This window comes from Polypterus senegalus, chromosome 2, assembly GCF_016835505.1.
Source record: "Polypterus senegalus isolate Bchr_013 chromosome 2, ASM1683550v1, whole genome shotgun sequence".
NCBI classification, from domain to species: domain Eukaryota; kingdom Metazoa; phylum Chordata; class Cladistia; order Polypteriformes; family Polypteridae; genus Polypterus; species Polypterus senegalus.
In genome coordinates, this window is record NC_053155.1 from 113,317,223 (window position 1) to 113,335,199 (window position 17,977).

A 17,977-nucleotide genomic window follows, 5' to 3' on the forward strand; every position below is an offset into this window, starting at 1 on the left:
TCAAATTACTGAGAGGAATTTACCTTCATTAAGTACCTATAGGGTGGTCCAGATCTAATTATGCAATTTTCATTACGCTATATAATGTAAGTTTATTACATAGAGAATTCACAAAAAATTCTTTGTTGCCAATAGATGGCAGCACCTGCCCTGCATTCCAAAATGGTGGGGACACGGTTGTCAGTGTGAACAGCAGGTGTGATGTGTTTGCCTTTTCATAATTAGATCTGGACCACCCTGTAGAACAACCTGACAGTCACACTACAGGAACCTGTCTACACAAATCTGCTCGTCATATGAATGTGTGGTCATTTACCTGTATTCTGTACCTATAGTGAAGTTCATAAACCATAGCTGAAATAAAGAGCTTAGGATGCTCAGTCCTTCTAGATTTACTCATGCCTCAATCAGTTGCAATCAGAAATATTCAGCCCACTCGCCTCAAAAGGCATTATAGCTTTATAAATCAAAGGTTCATAAAAATCAAACAGTATGCCAGTGAACATAGGTCTTGCTGGAAAAATCCACTTTCTGAACAGAAGGCATCACATTGCATTTTAAAATGGCCATTTATTTCTGGGAATCCATGACGACAGTAACACAGTCAAGATTGCGGGTTCTTGCAGCAGAAAAACCATCCCCCAAATCATTGATGATCCACCTCCATGTCGGACTGTGGGGATGGCATATTCTACTCGAACTTTGATGTCCTTTGTGGTGAAGAGTGGAGTGCAAGCTGAAGTGCAGCCATGATGTCCTTGCTTATTCAGTGCTTGTCTTATAGTTATCACTGAGGTACTTGTTCTGGCCTTCATCAGGTCAGCCTGTAGGTGTTTTGCAGTAACACATGGGGTTTTCTTGGTTGTCCTGACTAAGTTGTTAAGGGCTTATGATTAAATTTTGGGCTTTCTCCTCCAGCCAGTCAGGGTTGCAGATGTACCTTAAGTTTAAAACTTCCTTATAATGCTCCTAATGGTGACTCTTGGAATTTTCAATTTTTGGGAAATCATCTTATACCTGATGCCCTTCAGGTGCAATGAGATAATTTACTCTCTCTGCCTTTGTGAAAGCTCCTTAGTCTTACCCATGATTGCACCTCACCTTCTACACCTTCATGGGTTGGGTTTATATATGTAGCACAGTTGAAGCTAATTAAGGATCATTACTGAATTTCCCAAAGGCTTAAAACTATGTTGTAGGTCAACTTTAGGCCATAAAAACTAGCTGAAGGTTTTAGGAACACCAATATTATATAAGGGTTTAATAATTGTGACATGGCTATATTAATAAAATATCCTGTTGCTCACAAATACTACATCATGTATTTTCTTTGTTGTTTTTATGTACAACTCAACTGATAAATCATCCAAAGCAAAATCTAGCTCTTTGAAAAATCTTTAATTGGTAAACACTTACAGTCTTTGGGGGGGTTTGAATATTTCTGATTGTAACAATATGGATAATTAGTTACTCACCACACTTATTGTAGTATAAAATCCTATTATGAAAACTTCCGCTTAAGGTATGTATGACAAAATACACATAACCCATATAAAAAGCGGTAATATTTACTGAACAAAATATACTGCTTTGGTTTAGTAACACTTCATTTTGTAGTTTATTTTTACTTCTAATTGTGCAGACTTACAGATCAATATTCCAGTGCAAAGCTAAAATCAAAGAGATGCACCTTTTTCATGCCATTTCGTTTTGTAAAGATTGCATGAAGAACAGCTACTTTCACAACTGAAAAGCCATCCTAGAGCTTTACCCTAAAAATAATTTATGTGGTAGGTATGTATCTTCAAAGTTCTTGTAAAGTACAATATGAACTATCCAGTATCAAGTTAAACTAAGGTGAGCCCAGCTTGATGTAAAGGGAACTTAAGCACTTGTTTCTTCCTCTATTAATACCTGAAGTATTCTCATATACATCTAATTCAAGACACGTACTTTAAAAACCACAACTCATAAGTCCTTTGTTCAGAATGGAAGAAATATGAAAATTAAAATATTGACATATCAGACTGAATATCTAAATTCAAATGTTGTGAATAGATAACGGTGTGCAAGACGAAAAGACAGCCTAGTGTGCTTACAGCATTTCAGGCAAGTAATCCAAGCTTTTACAATTAAAGCATGAAATAACTACTTGTAACATAAGTGAAATAAGATTACCAAACCTAATTTTAGGTATTGCATACCAGCCACAAAAGCTTCCGATTTAAGAAAGCTATTCAAATTTATATTGATCCTTGTATTTTGTATGCTTGCAGAAGAAGAAAAAAAAAAAAAGAACCTACTTTCTCTATACCAACACAATCAGCATAACTCTCCCAAAAATGTTAATGCACAAAGTTTTACCTGCAGAATATGGCATTAGAATAGCACAGAAATTTACCTATGAACATCAGTAACAATTGTTAGTCATATTTACTGGCAAAGTTACATTCTACACTTGACTTTCACTTACAAGGTCACATGTCTAATAAAAAACAAATGCAAATTCTATCAATGACTAAAACAAGCCCAATGTATATGACATGTATCACTTTCACATAATCAAACTATTTACAACTTTACCTGGAGTAACAATTTACTCTGCTATTTGCCCATTGAAAACAGTAAAACATTGCACAAAAATTCCTTTTAAACTTACTACCAGTTTCATAACGGACACATTCAGGTGCAAATCACAACCACTGTTCTAAATAAAACAGGCCGGAGAGAATTCTGACAAACATTTTAGAGATGTGTACAGTGCACTAGGAATAGCACAAAAAAAATAAAATAAAAATCAATGGGACGATACCAATCTAATAGCAAACTTTCAAAAACATAACTATGTTTTTTTTACAGTTTTAGTGGCACCTAGTGCTATATTCATGTGTGGCTGTAAGTAGATAAAGTTCTTCAGAAGGCACAATAACACGTCAGAAAATTCTAACTAAAACTACATATTAAATTGGCTCATGGTGGGTGGGTGACAATACAGCACATATTAACACATGCTGAAAACAAGAATGATTTAAGATATGAAGAGATAGGGGAAGTGACGGTGAAGGTGCAGGGATGAGAACGACACCTGTATGCATGCGCCGCACCCACTGAGATTTGATTCTACAATAAAATAAAAAGAGGAATAAAAATCATCACCCGAATGAGGACAGTAGAGGTCACGTAGTATATGTGTACCAAATTTAAGGTCAATCGGTTGGTTTGCAGGCTACAGGTGATTTAAAAATTCTGGACAGCCACGTTAGTGTATTATAGAAGACCAGTAACGGCTGACTGCACGATAACGTGCAGTGAATACACTTGACTTGAGCATTCCTAGTTTTCATCCTCTTTCTCTGTACATTTAGGATTCGTTTGCTCAAATGTTGATGCACTTGCTGCTTCGTGAGCAGCTCTGATTTTCTCCACCCTAGCGGCCCGCTTCATCTCTTCTTTCATCAGCATCTTTTCACGTTAAAACTGATTAAGTCAGTGTTTGATTTGCAATTACTTAGTACATTTTCTTTAATTTTTCACTTAAGCTGGCAATTAAGTCTTCAATCTGCCTCAAGAATGACTTAAGATATGAAGAGGTACGGGAAGTGACGACAAAGGTGATAGGGATGAGAATGGCGTCCATGCAGCGGGTAGGGGAAGTGATGACAAAGGTGGCAGGGATGAGAACGGCGCCCGTACGCATGGCCACCCTGCTGGCTGCTGCCGAGAGTTGCTTCTACAATAAAATAAAAATGAAGAGAGGAATAAAAATCACCCAAAAGCGGACAGTAGAGGTCACATGGTATATGTGTACCAAATTTCAGGTCAATAGTTTAAACGGTTTGTGAGCTACAGGTTATTTAAAATCCTGGTGAGACAAATGGACAGCTACAGTAGCGTATTATATAAGAAGACTGTTTGAATTTTTATTTTTAATTGACTTTAACCAGCATTTCTTTGTTACAGGAGAGAACATGTCATAAAATAAATTTAGTTATGTGCACATGCTAAGATAAATCATAGTCCATGGTGATATCATCCTTTAAAAATCCTGCACTGAAAATCTTACAAATGTTAGAATATCCCCACCCCCTATGGTATGACATCCTTACAGTACACCTTGCATACATAATGCTTTCTACTATGTCACCTACAACTTGGCTTAAGATGTTTTCTTATATAAGCTTTCATTATTTTTATTTATAGTACAGTGTGGACCCCAGCCCAGAGGGCTTGTGCCTCCTCCAGACCGCAAGGAGGCGTCCGTCCTGGTTACGTTGGGGGCCTCGGGTACAGGGCTTGGAAGCCCAGCCCTGTAGGGACCCGTGGCCACCGCCAGGCATCGCCCCGATGCCAGAATATCCCGTGTGGTCCCCGGCCGGATTTGGAGGGCTTGTGCTTCCTCCAGACCGCGAGGGGGCAATCGCCCTGGTTGTACTGGGGGCCATGGGTAGAGGGCTTGGAAGCCCAACCCTGTAGGGGCCCATGGCCACCGCCAGGCGGCGCCCAGGTGCCTGAGGAACCCTGGAGCCCAGCACTTCCGCCACACCAGGAAGTGCTGGGGGGAAGACGACAGGGGACACCCAGACGGCTTCCAGGTGCGCAGCCGGCACTTCCGCCACACTGGGGTGTGGCCAGGACTGATTGCTGGAAAGCAGCTGGAGCCCATCCGGGTTCCCATTTAAGGGGCCGCCTCCCTCCAGTCAGTAGTGGATGTCGGGTGGAAGAGGACAGAGCTGGAGAGGGGATGGGAGACGGTCAAAGAGAGAGAGAGGCACAGTGATTGAGAGGCCTGGACTTTGGGGAATCGGTGCAAGAGGCACTGGGGTGTGAGTGCATGTAATTATTGTATACTAGCAAAATACCCGCGCTTCGCAGCGGAGAAGTAGTGTGTTAAAGAAGCAATGAAAAAGAAAAGGAAACATTTTGAAAATAACGTAACATGATTGTCAATGTAATTGTTTTGTCACTGTTGTGAGTGATGAGTGTTGTTGTCATATATATATATATATATATATATATATATATATATACACACACACACAAACATATATATATATACATATCTATACATATACACATATATATATACATATATATCTACATATATACACATACATATACACACACACATAAATACATACACACATACATACACACATATATATACACACACATACACATATATACATATATATATATATATATATACATACACACACACATATATAAACATATATATACATATACATACATATCTACATATATACACACACAGCTATTTCAGATCAGTGCAATACGCTGCTTGTTAAAACGGATAACTCCGCTCTTACGTGCAAGTCTGCGTGGATATTATGAACTATCGATTTGTTCAAGTTCTATTTAAATTTTAAATAGAAGGAATTTTTATTTAGTCGACAGAAATATCTTTGGTAGGAATGGTAAAAACAGACAGGAATATTATTCGTGAATAAATCAACTCAAACCTTAAACAACTTATAATATTTTGCTCTCCATAAAAATATATCCTGTCTAAATTATACAAGTTAGAAATAAAGTAAACGTTAAAAGAACAAACATTCAAATTTCTTTACTCTTATGTAATTTTATATAAAAATAAACTTAGATTTTAAATATCCCAAAAGATTTTGCTCTCCATAAAAATATATCCTGTCAAAATTATACAAATTCAAATATGAACATGCTGCATAACAAAACCTAGAAATATAAATAAAATGTGTTCCTTTCAGCAATAACAAATCAAATCATTCAGTTGTCTTTGCTCATATGTCATTTTAGAGCTGGACGCCTGGCATCTTTTTGGCCACAGGTTCGTTTCTGTTTGGTGTGAGGTTCTGTGTTGTGGAGATTCTCAGGATGGATTGCAGGTGCTCATCAGTGAGGCGACTCCTGTGTGCTGTTTTGTTAGTCTTTATCACTGAGAAGAGCTTCTCACACAGATATGTGCTACCAAACATGCACAAGGTTCGAGCCGCATGTAGACGGACTTTTTTTGTTCTTCAAAGTCACCAAAGCGCCGTGCAAACTCAGTGCGCTCAGTTTATCAGCAAAGTGCGTATTTGGGAACACCGTAGTGACGACTTGGTTTAACATTACTTGGCAACAGGGAAAGTGGGGCAAGTGCACTGGTGCATTTGTGTCTCCCATAAAAGCAGCTTCACTTGAAATCACTTTGTGATTGTGCACGGGTTAAAACGTCCGCTGAAGTGTCAGATTCTTATTTAATTATGCTGCTTTCTGTATCTTCTGCATTGCATTCAGGTTAACCTGATGTTTTGTCTCATAGTGCCGCCTTAGATTAAATTCTGTAATTACAGCCACATTAGCTCCACAAATGAGACACACGGGTTCAGTAAACATATACTCAGCCTCCCATCGGTTTTTAAAGGCTCTATTTTCAGAATCAACTTTTCTCTTCAGCATCGTGTGAGCTAGCTTCGCAATAACTTGATTAACTCGGTAAGTGTTGGCAAGGCAGCTGAAGCGCTGCATTATGGGATCTGTAGTTTATTGTGTTACCAGCGCTTCATATACCCGGCTTTAATAACAATAATACAGTATATAAAATGATCTCGGGCGGATATAATTACACTGGGCGGATGTGGCCCGCGCCCTTGAGTTTGACACATATGGACTAAATAGAACTTGAAAAGATATATTTTTCAAATGTGATCGCAATTCAGATAGAGTTGACGCAAGACTACAGCCTGCATGCCTCAATAAGTCATCCTCCCTCGCTCTTACTTTTTACCGCTCATCTAATGAATACACTGAGTATGGCTTTACCAAAACAATCATTGATGGCGAATAAAGTATCCATTATTCGAGTATGTAGATCGGGTTATATATATATACATATATATATACCCGTATCGCAGCGAGAAGTAGTGTGTTAAAAAGCTAGAAAAGAAAAGGGAACATTTTAAAAATAACGTAACATGACTGTCAATATACAGTATTTGTTTTGTGAGTGTTACTGAGTGTTGCTGTCATCAAGGATTTGATTATCATTATTTCTTTCAATCAGGTTCGTATTTGTAGGATGTGTTGTGTTCAAGTTACATTCCGTGTTTGTCAATCGCTGTAAAGATGACAGGTTTCATTCATCGATTCGCTTCTTACTGCATCAATAAACAGCTCGTCTTCTTCTTTATCTGAGACCTGACACACTGCATGCACGGTTTTTTACACTGTCTTCCTTTAGCGGACATTGACTTTTTCCAACGTGTGCTTTGTTTTGGATTTATGAATATGCTTGTATGTATCAGACGCTTCATATTTTTGCTGCCTTTTCAATTGTGTAATTCGGTTTTGTTCAGCTCTTTGGAACTGTTGCTTTTATCTGTGCACTGCGTCAGTTCACGTGAGCCGCTCGGTGTACATGCATCGAAGTTTCCCAGCTGTGCTGGTGCCATCTCGTGCTATGTCCATGGCTGTATTTAATGTTACCTTAGTCCTGGCACTTAAAACTTTCTCTCGCAGTTTCGCTGAGTTTGTACCAAACACCACCCTGACCATCTCATCTTCCTCTGCATAAGCACAGTCCTTAACCCGTGAATATTTAGTGGAGTTTGCTATTGGATTGCCGCTGACGGACGGCCTTATATGGGCAGGCACTAAATTACAAACGCCAGCGGCAGCCTGTCTATGAACTTAATTTAAAGTGTAGGTTTACATCGTGCTTTGTTTCCGAAGTAGCAGAAGTCATGAATATGGTTGTATATGTCACTCGCTCGCTTCTTATTGTTTCGCTGCCTTCTCAATTATATAATGCATGTTTTCTTCAGCGCTTTTTTAGGTCTTCCTGGTTTTCTATGTACTGCGTGATTACGTGGGAGGCGTGATGATGTCACACGAAACTCCCCCACGGCGTTGAAGCTCATCTCCATTACAGTAAATGGAGAAAAACTGCTTCCAGTTATGACCATTACGCGTAGAATTTCGATATAAAACCTGCCCAACTTTTGTAAGGAAGCTGTAAGGAATGAACCTGCCAAATTTCAGCCTTCCACCCACACGGGAAGTTGGAGAATTAGTGATGAGTCAGTGAGTGAGTGAGTGAGTGAGTGAGGGCTTTGCCTTTTATTAGTATAGATAATATTTGTAAATAAATAGTGTGTGGTGGAACTATGTTGTCCGTCTGCCTGTGTCCGGGTCCCAGTTCACAACAGGTTAACCCAAGTATACACACTGCAAGCTGAAAAAGATCATTACTTAAGCAAAAACAATATTATGCAAAGTTAATTATATTGTATGCATGTGGAAATGTATGACAGTGATAAAACAGTGTATTCCCCCAAGTTCCAATAGGGCAATTGAGATCAATGATCAAGAAGGGCAATATGATACCCAACATACAGTTTAGCATGTTAGTTTGATACTGATTAGTTACGCAATATCTACAAAAATGAGTACCACTAGGGAAAAAAAATAAGAAAATACGGATCCCCTGCCTGCATTAGATTTTGAATTCAAATGAAAGTAAAAAAAGAGAAAACCGTAGTATATCAAAGTGTATTCCTGTACAATGCTGTTTTTTTTCTGATTTATACAATGACAGGTTTACACAAGTTCTAAAGAGTAACCCTATCTGTAACAGTTTTCGACATGACTGAATGTGAGATACCAGTCATTTTCATTTTATTCTTTTGGATCACTTCGTTGCTAACATCATGTATATGTATGCAAAATAAAAAACGTTTTTGACTTGACCCCATAAAAATAACAGAATACACATGCTAATGGTGAAATGATTATCTGATTTTCAAAAGCATCCCATTTAGAGACTGAAGGAAGCAGGCTTGCTACCCTTTAAAGGTACCAACACTCTTCACTTAAACCTCAAACATCTAATCTATACTCAATCCATTTTGTTCAAAACAAGTTGTTCAAATAATAGCTTTGTCAATTTGTATTGAAAACACCTAGACAATTATAGTTACAAAGTTTAAACTCTTAAAAAGTATTATACTTATTGTCTACCCATTTGACAATTTATACCTATTATCAATTTACTGAAACACAAACACACAAAATCACAAGCACAGAACATAGGTAGTGTTGTCACCTCACAGAGCAAGCATCCAGGGTTTTGAATCTAATCATTAGCATTGAGTGTACCCATGTCTAGGTTATTCTAACACATCCCCAAAAAAAGGCAAGTTAGACTGTTAGAGGCAATTCCAAAGAGGCACTGTGTGAGCAAGGCTAAGGGAAGGGTGTGTGTGGGGGCCCTGCAATGGGATGTCCTTCTGTCCAATGCTGGTTTTGCTTCCCAAGCCTCACAGAGCAAGCATGTTTTGAATCTAATCATTAGCATTGAGTGTACCCATGTCTAGGTTATTCTAACACATCCCCAAAAAAAGGCAAGTTAGACTGTTAGAGGCAATTCCAAAGAGGCACTGTGTGAGCAAGGCTAAGGGAAGGGTGTGTGTGGGGGCCCTGCAATGGGATGTCCTTCTGTCCAATGCTGGTTTTGCTTCAAAGCCTCTAAACTGGATTAAGCGAGTATGAAAATGTTCTATTTCGTGCAAATTACCTATCAGCTCTTTAAAAACAGTGATATGCCCAAAATTTTAAGACTAGCAGTGCCACACACTGCACAATCATACTACTTAGTCATGAAAAAAAGTACATTCCAACTATTTTTTTTTAAATTGCGGATGTACCAAAATTTGATCTTAATTTAAATGATACTTATAGATAAAAGTGATACAACAAATCATGCCATATTTACATTTTATAGTCTATTGTATAATTTAAATAAACATAAAAACAAATTTCACATGTGGAAAATAAGAGCACTCCTACATTTCTCACAATCTCAAATACTTAAAATTGTAATCAGCTGCAAATGATTTGAGCAGTATCTAAGAGGACCTTGGGGGAAACTTTCCTAATTAAATATCAAATATTTAGTTTGCACTGTTATTTCATTGTGTCACTAAAACTGACCAATCAGATTACTGAGAGGACTGGACAAACAGACTTTGGCGTATTATTATACAGTTGATAGATAAGCATGATGGGTTTGTCATTCTGCATTAAATAAAAAAACACTTCTTTGTATATATTGTGTTTTTGATATTTTGAGTAATTCTGCTTCAGAATTACTTAACTACTCAAACTGACTTCTCTAGAAAACACAGATTTGCTGAACATGCAGGCAACCAAAATAAACAGATACTAGGTCAGTCTTGCATACTGATAGAGGGAAAGATATGTACACAATAGCCAGTTTTATTTTCACAAATTTTTTGGTTAGTTTCCTAATATACTATAAACCTAAGAGTTAAATGATGGAATGAAGTGGCAAAGAAAACATAATCTGTACTTTTAACACCTCATATCTGATCTGCATGAGCTGTACATGAACAAAGTGAGCAAGAACATACTAAAACCTTCAGATTTGGCAGTGAACAGGGTGCTGTCATCATGCAACCACACAAAACATAACTGAATTGTGTTAAGTAGCAAGACAATTTGGGCAAAAAAAGATAACTGATGGATAAATGCATATTGTCAAATTTCATTAAAGAAAATAAAAAATGGGCAATACATATTTTTATAAATGTCTGACAAAAATACAGTGCATGCATAAAGATGAATTAACTCAACTATCTTTAATACAGTTGTGCAACATTTTAAACTGTTTAAAATTCCCCAATATATACAAGGTAATAACTACATTGTTGTTATGTTTACACTTGTCAACTTTATTAGGTACACTTGATTATCACACAAACAGCTTATTCCTCCAACCATGTTGCTGAAACTCAATAAATACAGCATGGAGACATGATGCAGAGGAGTTTCAGTCACCCAAATGGGTTATATATGTGATCAAATGTGTACTCAAACTGGCAATTTGTTCCTTGCCCAAACAGGTTTGTCCATAAGCAACCCCGCCAAGTCTAATTAGTTAGACGTGACTGCTCCAGGGGCTAACCGTACCATGACATGGCCTACTTGAAAGAGGTGTGCCTGGGCACAGCTCAGAAGGACTCCGGAACAGTATGATCGCTAACTGTGTCTGTGCACAGGAAACAAAGATGATATCAATCATGTAACAAGTTGGGCAGTGCAATTTTGATTACTTAACATCATTTGTCTCATATATTTTAAATATATATATATATATATATATATATGCTCTCAAAAGAATTAAAGGAACACTTTTTAATCAGAGTATAGCATAAAGTCAATGAAACTTATGGGATATTAATCTGGTCAGTTAAGTAGCAGAGGGGGTTGTTAATCAGTTTCAGCTGCTGTGGTGTTAATGAAATCAACAACAGATGCACTAGAGGGGCAACAATGAGATGACCCCCAAAACAGGAATGGTTTAACAGGTGGAGGCCACTGACATTTTTCCCTCCTCATCTTTTCTGACTGTTTCTTCACTAGTTTTGCATTTGGCTACAGTCAGTGTCACTACTGGTAGCATGAGGCTATACCTGGACCCTACAGAGGTTGCACAGGTAGTCCAACTTCTCCAGGATGGCACATCAATACGTGTCATTGCCAGAAGGTTTGCTGTGTCTCCCTGCACAGTCTCAAGGGCATGGAGGAGATTCTAGGAGACAAGCAGTTACTCTAGGAGAGCTGGAGAGGGCCATAGAAGGTCCATAACCCATCAGCAGGACCAGTATCTGCTCCTTTGGGCAAGGAGGAACAGGATGAGCACTGCCAGAGCCCTACAAAATGACCTCCAGCAGGCCACTGGTGTGAATGTCTCTGACCAAACAACCAGAAAGACTTCATGAGGGTGACCCAAGGGCCCCATGTCCTCTAATGGGCCCTTAGCTCACTGCCCAACAGCATGCAGCTCGATTGGCATTCGCCATAGAATACCAGAATTGGCAGATGCACCACTGGTGCCCTGTGCTTTTTACAGATGAGAGCAGGTACACCCTGAGCACGTGACAGAAGTGAAAGGGTCTGGAGAAGCCATGGAGAACATTATGCTGCCTGTAACATCATTCAGCATGAGCAGTTTGGTGGTGGGTTAATGATTGTCTGGGGAGGCATATCCATGGAGGGTCACACAGACCGCTACAGGCTTGACAAAGGCACCTTGGCTGCCATTAGGTATCAGGATGAAATCCTTGGACCCATTGTCAGACCCTATGCTGGTACAGTGGCTCCTGGTGCACGACAATTCCTGGCCTCATGTGGTGAGAGTATGCAGGCAGTTCCTGGAGGATGAAGGAATTGATACCATTGACTGGCCACCACACTTTCCTGACCTAAATCCAATAGAACACCTCTGGGACATTATGTTTTGGTCCATCCAATGCCACCAGGTTGCACCTCAGACTGTCCAGGAGCTCAGTGATGCCCTGGTCCAGATCTGGGAGGAGATCCCCACAACACCATCTGTCATCTCATTAGAAGCATGCACTGTTGTTGTCAGGCATGTATACAAGAACACAGGGGCCATACAAAGTGCTGCGTACAATTTTGAGTTGCTGCAATTAAATTTTGGCAAAATGGACTAGCCTGCCACATATTTTTTTTCACTCTGATTTTTGGGGTGTCTTTGAATTCAGGGCTCTGTAGGTTGATCATTTTCATTTCCATCAAACGATATGGCATCCTTTCGTTCCTAACACATTACCCAGTCTATATCAGTATAGATATCCAGGAGGATTTCTTTTTAACATTGAGATATGATGTGTTTTCAAAGTGTTCCTTTAATTTTTTTGAGCAGTTTATATATATTATATATTCTCATACATGCAGGACGATTAACAGCAAAACACTGTGCTGCACAACCAATAAATATGCAAGGGCGTAATCCTGCCCTACACAACTCCCAAACAACCACAAGATAAGTAAAATCATTTTGACATGCTGTCACATGCTTGGACCTTGTTTTGGCTTTACATAAAGGCAATTACAGGGCAACTACACTTGGGCATGGTACAGAACAAACGTGCCTCGTGCAAGTACACCCTTAACAATCCAGCTGTGATCACTGGAGCAAAATTAGCCAATCCCAGTACCTCAGAAACAACTGTTCTCCTGGGACTTCCATATACTACTGTATACTCTCTACAGGTAACACAGCACTGTATGGTAAACAAATAAATATCCAAAGTGCAATGGTTCTGTGGGGGGGAAAATGTCTAGTCAACAAAAGGTGGCAGAAAAGATAGGCTTGATATGTTCAAGCTCACAAAAAGGCTACAAAAAATAATCAAGTAACAGCAATTCTAAAACAGCAGTGTGCAAAAAGGCATGACTAAGCACATCCCAGGTGTTGAAGCAGCTGGTCTATTGCCACGTGACCATCAAGACTGAAGACTGGAAAAAATGTCACCTGGTCTGATTATTTTCAGCTTCTGCTAGAATATGCAGATAATAGGGTCAGAATCTAGAATAAAAGAGTATGAATCTGTGGACCCTCCCGGCCTTGTGTAAGGCTGGTGGTGGTATGCAAAGTTTTAGTTGCACACTGTCTTGGTAGCAAACGAGAATCATCTGAATGCAACAGAGTATCCAGACATTGCTTACTGACCACATGCATGCCTGTATGCTCATATTCTGCCCTTTTTCAATGATACTTCAAATATAGTACAATGTCAATGCTAGATTCCCTTGAGTCAGCCTGATGAAAAATCCATAGGAAACCTGCAACTTAGTGAATTCTTGGCTCAAAGAAACTATGATGTTGTGGAGTCCTACCTTCTACTGCATAGGTATAACTAATAAACTGGCTACTGAGCGTTAGTTGAGCCATACGCTTTTGATTGGGCACCTTAAAAATAAAATAAAAAATGTAATGTTTTCTTTGCATCTGTAGATATGAAATCACTAAAACAAGTTCCTAAGCACATGCTAGGCTGATCTGATGGTGCAACATATGCAATTTGCATTATTTTATGGAATTCCCAACTGTGTGGGGGGGAAAAAGGTAACTAAACTTAACTTTCATTCTACACAACAAAACACAAATTCTGCAAACTGCCTTAAAAAAAAAAAAAAAAAGTTAAAAACCCCTGACTGGCTTTAAGACCTAAAAAAACTCTCTTCACTCAAATCAAAACCCCACACAACTGAGATATTGTGAGAAATGTAGTGCAACGGAAATACTGAAAAATAAAGGGTACATTCGCCATTTTTTACTTCATGTACGCGTACTGGCATTTTACTGTACTTTTCATCTTGATAAAACACAAGATGATTATAATTACTCAGTATACATTATGAATGTTGCTTTTAGTTGAAAGTAAAATCAGAACATATTAAAAGTTAATACCTATGCACATTGAGAAATGCATTAGAATTCAAAATTACCTTTAAATTATTTATGAATGGGTACTGTGTGCTGGACAACATATTAATGCATGCCTAAGTAGACATACGTTTGTTTTTACTTATTAGTGAAGCTTTTTTTTGTTTTTGTAACTAAGCATATTCGATGCAAAGAGGTCACACTGGTCTTTGACAAATGCCACAGATTTACGTTTTTCCCCCAGAAGGTTGAGTACCTTTTGTTTAAAGGATGTGTTTGAAGAGATAAAATATTAGCTGCATGGAAGAAAAAAAAAAACAACAAATTATTAAAAAAACTCCCATAAAACAGGTAAATTAAAATCACATACTGAATACTGTCAAGTCCAAGAAAATGTTCTTAATAACAACAGCTCAAAGACTGACACGATAGCAGTTACCAATTTTTTTATTTGACAGCATACACAAGACATTGGATTCTCTTAAATCAAAGCAAGAAGTTGTTGAACAAAAGTATCTTTCAAAGAAAAAAGAATCACTTTGAACTAAACAATATGCAAACTCTGCCCTTTACCATAAAACAAATTTTTTATTGAATCTAAACAAACGTGAGGTAATGAGAAAATAAATCTGGCTACTTGAAATATTGTAAGTGCTAACAGAAATAATTCTATATTGAGCACCAGAAAGAATATTTAACTCGTGGTGCTACTTTAATTGATGGGTGCAAGAGGATTTAAGATATTCATTTGGTTCAAAAATAAAGTTTAAAAAGCGCCTTTCATTTTTAAGCCATAGCTTGTGTGCATGTATACAAAATACCTTGTTTTGATATGCTAGTCAAACCTGACTTTGTTTTTTACCTCCTTCAGTCTCATTTCACTGAAACTATCATTTTGCTTATGCCTAGTGCCGGCAAAAACTGAAAATTTTAAACACTTACATTCCCTTATACTACCTTTTAATAAAAATCAGGACAAGATGCCAGCAGCTGGTCCCGTTTCTTCAGCTCCACCACATCGCTTTCCACTTCAGCATAAAGAAAAACAAGGATGCTACATGAAAATGGACTTTAACACAAGAGGGATGTTTCACAATGAGAGAAAATACATACTTTAGTTTTTAATATGCATCACTCATTATCAGTAAGGGATCAATTTGAAGCAATTTCTAGTTCAGAAGGATATCTGCTCTTCCTGCAAAGCAAACAACTAACTAGGATTTTGCCTTAATAAATATCTCTTTGTGAAACATCACCTCAATTTTTTTTTTTTTTATTTACATAACCATTTAAATTCAATTAGTCTATGGTTGCTCCTGTAATAAACCATTACTACCCTTGAACTGCAAAATTACTTAATGTACAGTATATTATATAAAGTCGAGGCAAAAATCAAAATGATTCAGAATGCAATTAGACTGCCTTCAAACTTAACAAAAAGCATTACATCCTCGAAAAATAAAATTTGCAAGTTATTTTTTAACAGTCAATATAACTGCCTAAAAATGTCTGACTAGCAGTGTCTGGGTTGCTGCATGTCCACAGAGTTATCACTGAAACACCCGCAAAGGATGCTTCTAACAAATCAGTATTGAACATGTTACTGTGTAGAACAAGCAGCACCTTTGTGAGCATTATCTTCCATTAATTGATCCTTACCATGGAGATTGTGGCATTTTTGCATTGGTGTTCAGTAACTCCCACCAGCCCAGTATGGCAGGACAATCACCTAGAAGAAAACTGTCAAAAGGTTTAGCAGTAACTTGCAATAAACGATTTTTCAAAACAAAGCATGCTCAAAACTGATTTAAGCATTACAGAAAATGTTCAGAAGGTCAGATCATAGTGACATGTTTTTTTCTTTTTTAACAAATGTTCAGTTTTATAGTTTTGCAAAAATTTAAAAAAGTAAATAGTACTTGACCCTACATTTTGAATGAAGAGCCCGCACTAAGGGCACATTTGGAGCAGAACTCCACCGACACGTGGTTCTTGTCCACGTGTAGACAGACGCCTCCCAGGTCGCCCTCCGGCCTCTCGCTCCTCGTCGGTCGCGTATAATCGTGGTCACTTTCGACGCACTCCCGAAACAGCGATGTGGACAACTTGACGCCGTTCACTCCAGTGATCCTCCCGAGAAGCTGTGCCAGCACACTCTCGTTGGCAAGCACGGCGCGCAGATACCGTGTCTCGTCCTCCAAACTTTCCACGCGTTTGTTCAGGTGCGTATTCTCCTCACGCAGCTCCTGGTTCTCCGCCGACAAACGGGCAACTCTGCTCTCCAAGCCCTGCACGTACTCTTTCTTCTTTAAACGGTTCAGTCTTGCCGCTAAGGCATTGCGATTAGTTTTCCCAGACGGCTCTTCTTTCGTGGGAGAATCCTCGCTCTGCTGCTTAAAAGCTTGAGACTGGAAGCAGTCGACAGCGGCACCAACAGGATCTTCTGTGTACTGCAAGGTGCCGAAGTCTCCAAAAGACGCATTATCCTCGGAATAAAACTCTTCCATAGATTCCAGGACTTGTAACTGTGTCCAGTTTAAATCTCCAAGACCGAACAGGTCTGGTAATTCTACATTTGACAGATCTTCTTCCGCAACAATATCAGACACTGGCCGTGACGGTGTGTCTAGATTTTCCATCGAGTCACCGGTGAGGAGATCCACTCGATGATCTTTCTGAGGCTTAACGCTCTTCTGCTTCGCCTGTAGACCTTCTGGTCCTTCGCCACATCTCCTTTTACGTCGAGTTACGCGAGAATCAATTTTGAATCCTAATCCTTCGGCGTAACAATCGGTAGGCTCGTCCGAGTTATTCTCCATAGAAAGGTTTTTCGGAACTCGCCCGCTGCGTCTCATGATGGAGTAGATCTGCTATCGCATGCCCTCAGTCATATTACTCACTGCGGGAATCTTCTGAACTCTAAAATGAACGGCCCATCTAATCAAATCCAAACAGGCGCAAGTAAGTCTTGCAGCACATTCAAGGCCTAAGGCATAAACAGCCCTTTTAACTTCAGTTTATTACAACGTTTTCTTACCAAGTTACTTCAGAGTGTCGCCAAACCTTCACTACTTTTCCCTGAAAGCCTTTACCGTTTCTATGAAACAGAAAAAAGACCGCCTAGGATACGACCACGACAATGGCGACTGCGCACAATGACAAAGCGAATATTCTCACGTTGGTGTATATCCGGTAGTTGGCCGAGAATATCGCCGAAATTACGTTACTGCCATCTGCTGTGCGGAGGTGCTCACGATACGCGTAACTCCTCCATCTATTCATTCTATATGCTGTATATTAATTGCCTTATACTGTATAGAACTGCTCTAGTTTTTGTCACTTATTATTATAAACAATAGGCCATCAAAAGAAAAAAAAGAAAAATACTAATAAGAACACAATTTATTTATATAGCACCCTTCCTATGCCCAAAATTCAGAAAGAACAACTGGACCTATATAACATTGGCTACAAATAATATCTTCACTAAATGAAGATAAATACAGGATATACAAAACATTCAAATAGAATAAAAGACAATAATGTTGACTAAAATACAACATATAATACTACAAAAAAAATCTTGAAAAAATAGCATAAATTGTGATAAAATTGTGTTAATTTCCCCTTGGGATTAATAAAGTATCTATCTATAAAAATGCAAACCTTGAGTACCTGGACAGATAGAGGGGCTAAACTGAAAGAAGGGGCAAAATGTCAGGT

The 17,977-nt window shown here is 38.6% G+C and overlaps 1 protein-coding gene across 2 annotated transcripts; it reads right to left on the bottom strand.

Moving 5' to 3' along the window:
* Window positions 1-14,685: 14,685 nt before the first annotated feature.
* crebzf (CREB/ATF bZIP transcription factor) lies at window positions 14,686-17,606 on the bottom strand. 2 transcript variants are annotated; one of them, XM_039744389.1, is made up of 3 exons: window positions 16,184-17,606; window positions 15,914-15,994; window positions 14,686-15,285 (listed from the first exon to the last, which is right to left on the bottom strand). In XM_039744389.1, coding segments are annotated over exons 1-3 (1,008 nt in total). In that variant the 5' UTR covers window positions 17,110-17,606; the 3' UTR covers window positions 14,686-15,284. The 2 variants fall into 2 exon arrangements, with proteins under 2 accessions (XP_039600323.1, XP_039600322.1); XM_039744388.1 differs by having other exon boundaries at window positions 14,686-15,282; window positions 16,184-17,604.
* Window positions 17,607-17,977: the final 371 nt, after the last annotated feature.